Below are 10667 nucleotides of genomic sequence, written 5' to 3'. Positions count from 1 at the left end.
TCAGACTGTTTTAGCTAAATCTCCTACAGCCAACAGCGAAGTGAAGGCTACTAAAGACAAGCCTGTCCCCACTGGAACTCTGAATGTTCAGTCAGCATCAACAAAGTCTGCTTCAGCCAGCAGGGCTAAAACCACCAAAGACAAACTCCAACCTGTGGTCAATCAAACCGTTTCACTGAAATCTCCTTCAGCCAGTGATGGGAAAACTGCCAAAGACAAGCCTGCCCCCGCTGTAGTTCAAAATGTTCAGTCAACATCCCCAAAGTCTGCTTCTGCTAAAACCACCAAAAACAAGTCCACTGCCTCCGTCAATCAGACTGTTGTAGCCAATTCTCCCTCCACCGTCAATGTGAGGAACTCCAAAGACAAGCCTGCTCCAGCGGTTGCACAAACCTTTCTGTCCACCACCAGCAACACCAAAGAAAAGCCTGCCCCTGTGCGACCGATCAGAGTGGTCATCAGTGAGGGCTGTGACTCGAGCAGCACCAAGGAGCAGCAGCTGAATCTGAAGCCCGGTGCTCCTATAGTAATGACACATAAGTTCAGCTTGTTGCCTGGTGGCTGCAACGGAGGATGCGAGGCTGAAATGGCTACGCTGAAAGGACGTGTTGCCCGACTGGAAAGAGAGATGTCCTCCCTGAAAGAGAAATGTATGATTCTTTCACATTCAATATTAATATATTGGAATCAACTCGTAGGGGATGTGGATTTAATAATTTTGGTTATTTTATTACTACCCAGGTCCATGTTCTGCAAATTGTCCTGATGACTGTAATGGCAATGGGGAGTGTCAGAAAGGGAAATGTATCTGCCATCAGGGATTCATGGGTCCAGACTGCAGTAAGTGTGCACCAGGAGCAGAGTGTAATACAAGTAAGTGAGATTTGCACTGTTATTTGGATGTGGTAGTATAAGAGACACATATTTTAATAATGGGTAATATCTATACTTTGAGTAATACTTTGATCTTAACCTCTGCAATTTCAGAAGCTGCCAAAGGGAAGGTCAAGGTAACAGTGGAAACAGTGACCCTGCAGGTGAACAAAGACAAGGAGAACACACAGGACAAAAACACCAAAGTAGAACAGACAATCTTCCAGAAAAGAGAGCAGAAGAAGGGCTCTGAAGCCAAGGAGACTGACGCTAAACTCAAAGCGCCTATTAATGCTAAAGCAGTTATTGTCAAAACACAATCAGGTTCTGTTAAGAAAGTAACCATCAAAGACTCTTCAAATGCCATTAAGGCCAGTCGCCCAACTGTTGGTCAAGTTCTGTTGAAGCATGAGGGAAGAAAGCAAGAAGAGGCCCGTAAAGGCAAAACAACAGTCCTGACCTCTAAAAAGGTTGTCCAGAAAACGGATATTAAGCTTGTTAAGGAAGGAACAGCCAGCAAATTATATCCTAAAGCTGACCAACTAAAAGACCAGCCTCAAGTAAATATAACCCATACTAACGTCAAGAAAAATAATGGCACGGCTAAAATCGTGACTGTTCTGTCCAAGGTTGTGGAAACAAACAAAACAAGAGCAGGAAAAGAGACATTGGAGCAGTCGACTCTGGCTGAGAAGAATGTTACATCATCTGCAAATAAACGCACCAAGAGCACACAAAAGAGTCAGTATGTAGTGAATACAACCACATCAGGCGAGGCTCAAGTCCAACAGAACAGAACAACTACACACACAGCTGGGAGCTCAAGGAGGATGGGAGGATCTGGATTAGGTTCCGTAAAGGTCGTGAACATCTCTACCAACAGCTTCACTGTCACTTGGTCAGCACCACAAGGGATGTTCAAGAACTTCACGGTGATCAGAAGAGAGCCACGGGAAGATGGTGACAAAGATGATCATGAAGAGCTTGAAGAGGAAGCCCTTGAAGGAGACAAGGCCTTCACTGCAAAGAACACAACTGACATCCTGGTACAGAGTGAGAGCACCAACACAACATCTGTCAAAGCTACTGGATCTAAAGGCAAAGCAGAAACCAAGAGGATCTCTATGACGGTCCCTGCCAGCGTACGCTCTGTGGAGTTCAGCAACCTTCGGGCTAACACTGGCTATGTTCTGCAAGTTTATGGTACTGCCGCTGAGAGAAGATCAAAGATTCACAGAATAACCGCAATTACAGGTAAATAAAGTTGTGCTGCATGAATGTATAATTCCTTCACCAAGATCAGTACTGGGAACAATGAGAAAATGATGTACTGTATTCATTTTCACTAATAAAATGTGGATAAAAATATTTTCGCTTTGTCTCACCAGGTCCTGAGCCAGCCACAGACATGGTTTTCAGCAATGTTACAGAGTCTTCTCTCACCGTTTCCTGGTCCAAACCAAAGATCACGTTTGCAAGCTTCAGGGTCACATACACCAATATTTTCACAGGTGTGTCATAAGCTGCCTGTACACTGCATCTTGGGTCAAAATCCACTTTCTTAATATCAGTCAGTGTGGATATTTAATTGGTAAGCTTTATAATATATATATATAGTTTGACATTTGTGATGTTTCATCCTGCTAGGAGAGAGCCGTTTTGTGACTGTGGACTCTCAGCAATCTCATGTGGTTCTGTCCAAGTTGCCTGCTGGATCCTCCTACATAATCTCTGTAACTACTACGAATGGCAAAGCCCAGAGCGATGCCCTCACATCAATTATCACCACAGGTACATAGTTAGATAAGCTTACTATTATGTATTGCTACTATTTTGATATTACATCATGAAAACAGTTTCTAGTAGAAACCCAAATTACAATTTGGAACCTGAGAATTTGCACAATATATTACCTTTAACGTCTAAAACAAGCATTAAACACACTATGAATTGTCTTTTGATTGCAGTGCCTGCCCCTCCAACACATCTGCAAGTTGTCAATGTGACAGACACCAGAGCTGTCCTGCAATGGACACCGAGTCTGGGGAAAGTAGACCGCTTCATCGTCAGCTATGAGTCCTCCAAGAGTGAGTGAGGCAGCATTACCTTCATGATGCTGATGACAAAGTGCTAATGACTTAACTAAATGCTATTTCACTTTAACCCTGGCCATATTGCACAACAGAACTTGAACATCTCCCTGTTTATTGAATATCTATCTATTTATACTATTCTTCATTTCAACAATATGACCATATGTAAATACTTGCAGTAACATTAATACATCATCTTTCTTGTGTGTATATATTCTGGAAAAACGTATTTTATTCTATCTTTTTTTATTGTATATTGTATTTTTTTTCTTTTAATTATGAGCACAGTAATATGCCACACCAACATTTCACTGCACATACTGTATGAGCATGTGACAAATAAAAGCTTCTGAATCTTGAATCTGTATTCTCCTCCTCGCCAAAGCTCCTAATGTGACAGTGACAGTGATGCTCTCTGGTAACTCAGTGGAGCACCAGCTGCGAGGCCTGCAGAGAGGCACATTGTACACAGTCAAAGTCCTGAGCCAGAAGGACAGTCTCCAGAGCATGGCCATCTCAACTACATTTACTACTGCTAATGGTGAGTAAAGAGGGGATTTAATAAAGGGAAATCAGGCTTTTTCTGTAATTGGATGTGTAAAGGATGCAATCTAAAAGCATAACTTTTTTTGTCCCTCAGCTGTCAAAGCCAGCGAAGTAGGTGCTCGCTTTGCAGTAATAGTATGGAGAACGTCCACTGTTGTTTATCACAGCTACAGGCTGGTCTACCAGGTGGCCGGAGAGGAGACAAAGGTGAATAATATTCCTTTATCATTGGCACGTACAGCACAAAGAGAGCCCAGCATTTATAGGATGTCGCTAGAAGATTAACTTTTTTTTTTGCTTTTCTGTGTACACATTAGGAGGTGATCCTGGACTCTTCCATAACAGAATATAAGCTGACAGGGCTGTTTCCAATGTCGCACTATATAGTTCTGGTACAAGGCGAGAGAGACGGACACTACACATCTGTTGTCACCACAGAATTCACCACAGGTGTTGTATTTGATATAAATGTGTTAATGTGCTAATTTATCTGCCCTATCAATTACTTTTCACAACATTCATTTGTTTCATCCCTTAGGCAAACTGCGTTTCCCTTACCCAACTGAGTGCTCTCAGGAGCTGCTTAACGGAGCTCTGCACTCAGGAGAGGTGGATATCTACCCGCAAGGAAAAGAGGGACCAGCGGTCAGAGTTTACTGTGACATGGAGACTGATGGAGGTGGCTGGACGGTGAGAAAGTTATCTGAACTAACCTTTGCACGATCTGGAATAAATGGCAGAGTAGATTTAGACAATCTGGTGTGTGTATCTGGTGTGTGTGTGTGTGTGTGTTCAGGTGTTCCAGAGGAGGATGAACGGAAAGACTGATTTCTACAGAACATGGAGTGAATACAGCGCCGGCTTTGGAAATCTCAGCGAAGAGTTTTGGCTAGGTACAGTTGAAGCAAGTTCTTATGATCATCCAATCTGAATCAGAGTATCTTTTTGTAATAAAATAGCCTTTTAATAGCCTTTTAATAACATGTTTTTCTCATTTCTTCCTCTATTAGGAAATCAGCTTCTTCACAACCTGACCAGCGTCGGACCTGTGAGTCTGAGAGTGGATTTGCACTCTGGAAATCACACCGCTTACGCTCACTACGCCAACTTCTCCATTGATTCAGAGGAGAGGCACTATACTCTTGCGGTGTCCGGCTACACTGGAACCGCAGGTGAAAACTATGGTTTCATTTGCCTTAACAGTATATTATGCCTTAGAGTAAATGCCTGACTAATCATGCCTAAATGTCACTGTATTTCCCTGTCAGGTGACTCTATGAAGTACCATACTGGGCGTCCATTCTCAACCAAGGACAAGGACCCTGATTCTCTGGGGATCCACTGTGCCAGGGCCTACATGGGAGGCTGGTGGTATAGGAACTGCTACAAGACCAACCTGAATGGGCTTTATGGCATCAACAGTAATAATCAGGTATACCCTTACAGCTGGACAAAAATGAATGAAGTTGGAACACTTTTTATCTTCTATGATATTACACAACACTAACCTAATAATGCCACTTTTCCATTTCCTGTTCCGATACAGGGAATAGTCTGGATAGACTGGAAAGGTAAAGACTCCTCCATTCCTTTTGATGAGATGAAGTTCAGACCGTCCAGGTTCTCACCTGCAACACATGGCTAAATAGACGTCTGTCTCAATGGGCTCACCAACCTGAACAACTTCCATCCAACAGCTCTGGATATCCAGAAGACAGTGGATCTCACAGCTGCCGCATGTCACTTTTTCTAACTGAAATTGCATGTACAGTGGTTTTGTTAGCAATATTGACAGCCATCAGCGCATTGAATGTAATGTGCAAGATTTGTTTTTGATCTTTTTTTGTCTTTCCTGGAAATCTCCAAAAAGATTGCAGGAATATTTTCGTTCAAATGTTTTGTTTACTGTTCTACTGTTCTGCCTGACTTGTCCATTTCAACACCGTTTGGTTTTGATTCTAATACCTTATTGTGCACCGTCATGGTATTCCACCCCACAACTACTGTAACAAAATATGCACTGTCTCACTCATTCAGAATAAATGTGGCCAATGTGGGTCGGAAGTGTCTTTTCTATGGTGTGTGAAAGTAAATTAAATCATCCAAATCCTGGGAGTTTCTTCATTCCCTGTCGTGCAAGATAAACAAATGCCAGTGTGAAAATGTCACGTCAGCTGTGATATGTTATGATGCCCTTCAGCATGTCCCAAGCCTGTTTATCATTCTGGCTCTTGTTACATGTATTGCATTCATCTCAGTATCAGATATGTTGGCCCAAAGAAAAATATTTAGACATCCTTGAATTTCATGGAAACTCCAACATTATATCAAGCTGACGGACTCACAGGCATTAAGAAGACTATAAGTGCAGCAGCATGTGTGCTGAGCAGCTTTCTGAAGTGGGACAGCAACAAGAAGACACAAGATGGCATTAGAAATATCAGCGATCAGTGTGGGAGCTTTATTTCTAGTTTTTCTGTTGTTGGTACTCATTTGCACTTCTGGTGGAAGAGACACAGCTGTACCAGGATACCACAAAGGAAGTAAGTCTAAATGTCATTATCAATGAATTGTCTTGGTATATGTATTTGACCATGCTGGTTATGCAATCAAGTATTTTAATTTCATGAAAATATAAGGATTACAATTTGTATTTTTTTTCTACACATGGACAAGTAGCGATCTAACAGATTATTGCTGATTAGTATTCATTCTCTCTTTGTCTTCACTCTTGTCTTTCCAGTAGTTGAATCAAAGCTGCTTGAGTATCTCGGTCAGTTCCTTCCCAGCTCCTCATCTCCTCCCCTCCCAGGTCCTCCCAGCCTTTTCCTCATAGGCAACATGAGGGAGCTGACCCATGATCATCTGCCGATTCACCTGACCAATCTGGCACAGCGGTACGGAAACATCTACCGCCTTAAATGCGGAAACACAAGTAATGATCCCATTTCAGATTTATTGATTATTATTTCACAATTTCATCATATCAAACAAAAGCAAACAAACCAATTATTTTTGTTGATGAACCTTTCTGTGGATAGTAGGGTTTAGACAGCCACCACATACCAAAACTCTGTTCTGTTGTGTTTTTCAGCCATAGTGGTACTTAATAGTTGTGAGGTCATAAGAGAAGCACTGGTGAAAAAGTGGTCAGACTTTGCTGGGAGACCAGTTTCATACACAGGTAAACAACTCAAACTTATTTTGCAGTAATGGTGTGCTTAAATATTGTTTTAATGTACAGTATGTACTGTATGAACTCGAGCCCATGACCTCTCCCGACTTGATTCAGGAGATATTGTGTCTGGCGGTGGCCGCACCATCTCTCTGGGGGACTATACTGATGAGTGGAGGGCACATCGTCGTCTCGTCCACAGTGCTTTGCAGCGCTGCAGCCAGCAGTCCTTGCATGACGTGATCGAGCGACAGGCGCTGCATCTGAGAAAAGTACAGACGTAAACAGTGCCTGATCTAAAACAATTTTTTTTAATGCTGGATTATTTCCAAAAAGGTCACATGAAAAGATAAAGCATTGTTTGTTCACTGCTAAGGTTTTGATGGACTATCAAGGGAGTGTGGTAGATCTCTCAGAGGATTTCACAGTGGCAGCCAGTAATGTCATCACCACTTTGGCTTTTGGGAAAGAAGTGAGTAACTTTCCGCCCACAGCACATTTCTTACCTCCGAATAGTTTGAGGTTGGATTGCAAAATGTGCTTTTTTTCATCAATGAACAGTTGTGGCTGTGGCAGACCACTGCATGGTTGTCACTGTTTATGTTCCCTTTTTAGAGGCTTTGCGTGACATAAGTGCATTCATAATGTGTGTTTCTGTTACTGGATGGAGCGGGTCATTGGTTGGATGTATTCAATTATAAATCTCTGTGTTTGTCTGTAGTACGACAAGAGTTCTTCAGAGCTGCAGCAGCTGCACCGCTGTCTGAATGAGATTGTTGCTCTGTGGGGCTCCTCTTGGATTTCTGCTCTGGACTCCTTCCCACTGCTCAGAGTCAGTAAAAGTTAACTGTCTTGAAAAGAAAATTTACAAATATGTTTTCGAATTAGATTAAAACCATTATGTCATTTGTTCTCTCAAAGAAATTTCCCAATCCCGTCTTCTCCCGTCTACTAGAAGAGGTGGCCAGGAGAGATGAAATTATTAGAAAACATCTCAACGATTTCAAGGTTAGTAAGAACAAATGAAAACGAACAAATAATGAAAATTGTGTCACTGTTTTGAAAAACATACTGAAGAGAAGAGAGAAGTCTTATTATGCTGAGGAAAACAGTAAACAAACACATGCGTTAGTTTGACTTCACGAAAATAAGACACGTTATCTACTAGGCTAGACTATAACTCATGATTTAATGTGTATCACCCTGTTTGCTTTGACTGCACAGACACAAGACAAAAAGAATGAGGACACAATCACAGGATTCCTCCTCCAAGGGCTTAACAACCAAGAAAACAAAGAAAATGGAGTGGTAAATACAAAGAACAAGGGAAATCAATTGTACATGGCTTGGGAGAAGAGCATGAACTGAATATGAAGATGTTGGTTTATTATCCCCTTTTTTAATGAAATCAATCATAGGGAAAGTTTGGGATTAATATGTGGTTGAATGGAATTTCCTTTAGGAGGAGAACTGCAATTGGAAAATGAGTATACTGTAAATGGTGCTAGTGTGGTAAAATGACTTGTCATGTCTCCAGCTCCTCACAGATATTCACGTTCACATGGCCATTGTGGACCTTCTCATCGGGGGAACAGAGACCACTGCGGCCTGGTTGAACTGGACTGTGGCCTTCCTCTTGCACAGGCCAGAGGCATGGCACATTGTTTATCCACAACACACACACACACACACACACACACACACACACACACACACACACACACACACACACACACACACACACACACACACACACAATGTACACAACATGATGTTTTTCTCGACTTCTCGACTTTTGCTTTACCCATGCAGGTGCAGACCAAAGTGCACGCGGAGTTGAGCACAGTGCTGGAGGGACGATATCCCAAGTACAGTGACAGACACAGACTTCCTGTCCTGTGCTCTTTGATCAATGAGATGCTCCGACTCAGGCCAGTTGCCCCGCTGGCTGTGCCCCACAGAGCCATCAGAGACAGCAGGTCAGCTGAATGACAATGTGTAGTGATAGCAAAGGGGAGATTGGTGACTAATTAGCATTGAGAACATCTGTCTTAAGTATCATATATTCGGAAGCCGGCTCTTGTCGATACAATACAGACAAGTTTATAAATGTGGCACTTGTCCCTCCAATAATTCACTTAATGTTATGTCATTGGTACAATACCACAGACTGAAGCTTGATGAGTTCCTACCTGGAACATGGCTACAAAGCAAGATCTGCTTGAAGTAAATGTCTATGCTTTGAGAATGCTCCAAATGTGTTGTTTTCATGTAAAAATTGTGCAAATGTGTTTTGTTGTTGTCCTGCTTTCCACATATTACCTGCTAACACTCTGTTCACTTTGCATGATGGCATCCCTCATGCATGTTTAGTATCGCAGGTTACTTCATCCCTAAGAACACAGTCATCATTCCCAATCTCTTTGGAGCTCACCATGACCCTACAGTTTGGACTGACCCGCACAGCTTCAAACCAGGTATACAGCCCTGACTGTGAGGTGGAGTGCATTTCCTTTCACTCTGCTCAGCAGATCCCACATAAAGCAGCTTCTCTCTTCCTCTTTCAGAGCGCTTTTTGGAAGGAGGAGGGGGCTCCACCCGTGCCCTGATCCCTTTCGGTGGGGGGGCTCGGCTATGCTTGGGGGAGTCTGTTGCCAAAATGGAGCTCTTTTTGTTCACTGCCTACTTGCTGAGAGATTTTCAGTTCCTCCCTCCGGAGAGCGAGGCCTCTCTGCCCGACCTGAGAGGAGTTGCTAGTGTTGTGCTCAAGGTCAAATCCTACACAGTGATAGCACTTCCAAGACCTGTGACTGATCGCTGAACTGCCTACTTGTCGCTTAGACTGGATTTTATAAAACGTTGACATGTATACAATTTCATCTTTCCATTTACCTGTGGTGTTGGAGATTTTGATTAAAATAGAATGTGAACGGGTTTATTTCACTTGTTTATTTGATCAACATGGCTTCCACTGCAGTGTGAATGCCTCTGTTAGTTTTTTAAATGTCAAAAAGTCAAGCTGATTTCCCCAGAAAGGAAACAGAAACTGAGGAGCGGTCAGAAGGAAAGCTTGAACAAGTAGACACTGTTCAGAATCTAAACCTGGGGGTAGTGCAGCTAACTGTAAACCAACACTGGGAAGAAATACAGGCAGTTCAAGGAGAGAAAGATGAGTCACAGAATAGTGCAGCACCACCCAGTGGACCAACACTGAACATGCTACCGATAGTAAAAAAGCTGTCCTTGTGTCGAAAATGTTCAGCAGACCTCTGGGTTGGAGGCACATCTTGTTAACATGCTTGCACTCACACCATAAAAGATATCTCATGATACATAACAGGTATTGCTATGAGGCTGTAAAGCAAGGTTATTACATACTTTGCAGAGATGAAAGTGGGTTCCTATCGTGGGCTGGTCTGAGACTAAAAATGAGTTGCCTCTTGCCTCAACCACAATAGAAGGTACCAAGCTCCACTTTAGCGCACTCCAAAATAGAAGATGTGTTCTAAGATGTACAAAGTGTAACCTGTGTTCCCTTTCCGCCAGATGGCATAGAGGAAGTGTGTGTTGCAGTGGGCGAGTCAGTGTCACTCTCTTGTAGCAACACTTCCTCACTTGCCGTGGGTGGCAGCGTGGCGTGGGCAAGGGGCAAAAGGACACTGACTGATGATACCTCACATTTTAAAAGCATATGGGCATATCATGTGAATAAGACTCATCCCTGGCAATCGGCAAAGTGACTGCGCTGCATGCTGGGGACTACCAGTGTTCAGAGGCCACTGGTCAGCAGAAAGGTCTTTAACAAAATCAGGCTGCATACCCAAAACTCTAGAAGTGCCAAAACAGAACATGAACTTTGCTACATTTACATTGTGTCGCTAAGCTGCTATTAAAACATCTCCCCACGTGTTTGTGTTCACCGTTACGTCAGAGTTTGGGCCAGGAAGAGATAGTCTCACCTTGACTTGTGTGAAACATTG

General features: G+C 42.8%; 1 protein-coding gene across 1 annotated transcript; it reads left to right on the top strand.

Moving 5' to 3' along the window:
- Window positions 1-5937: 5937 nt before the first annotated feature.
- cyp21a2 (cytochrome P450, family 21, subfamily A, polypeptide 2) lies at window positions 5938-9508 on the top strand (the record flags this gene model as incomplete). The annotated part of the gene is made up of 12 exons (XM_080039550.1): window positions 5938-6055; window positions 6256-6447; window positions 6607-6696; window positions 6805-6959; window positions 7064-7159; window positions 7409-7519; window positions 7609-7695; window positions 7912-7995; window positions 8225-8338; window positions 8500-8666; window positions 9061-9164; window positions 9255-9508. 12 exons carry the CDS (start codon window positions 5938-5940, stop codon window positions 9506-9508), a joined length of 1572 nt encoding a protein of 523 aa, XP_079895676.1.
- Between the last annotated feature and the right edge of the window lie 1159 nt (window positions 9509-10667).

Source organism: Ammodytes marinus (assembly GCF_949987685.1).
Source record: "Ammodytes marinus genome assembly, chromosome: 13".
Lineage (NCBI taxonomy): Eukaryota > Metazoa > Chordata > Actinopteri > Uranoscopiformes > Ammodytidae > Ammodytes > Ammodytes marinus.
The sequence above is the reverse complement of the archived record's forward strand: the minus strand, read 5'-3'. Positions and strand labels throughout refer to the sequence as shown.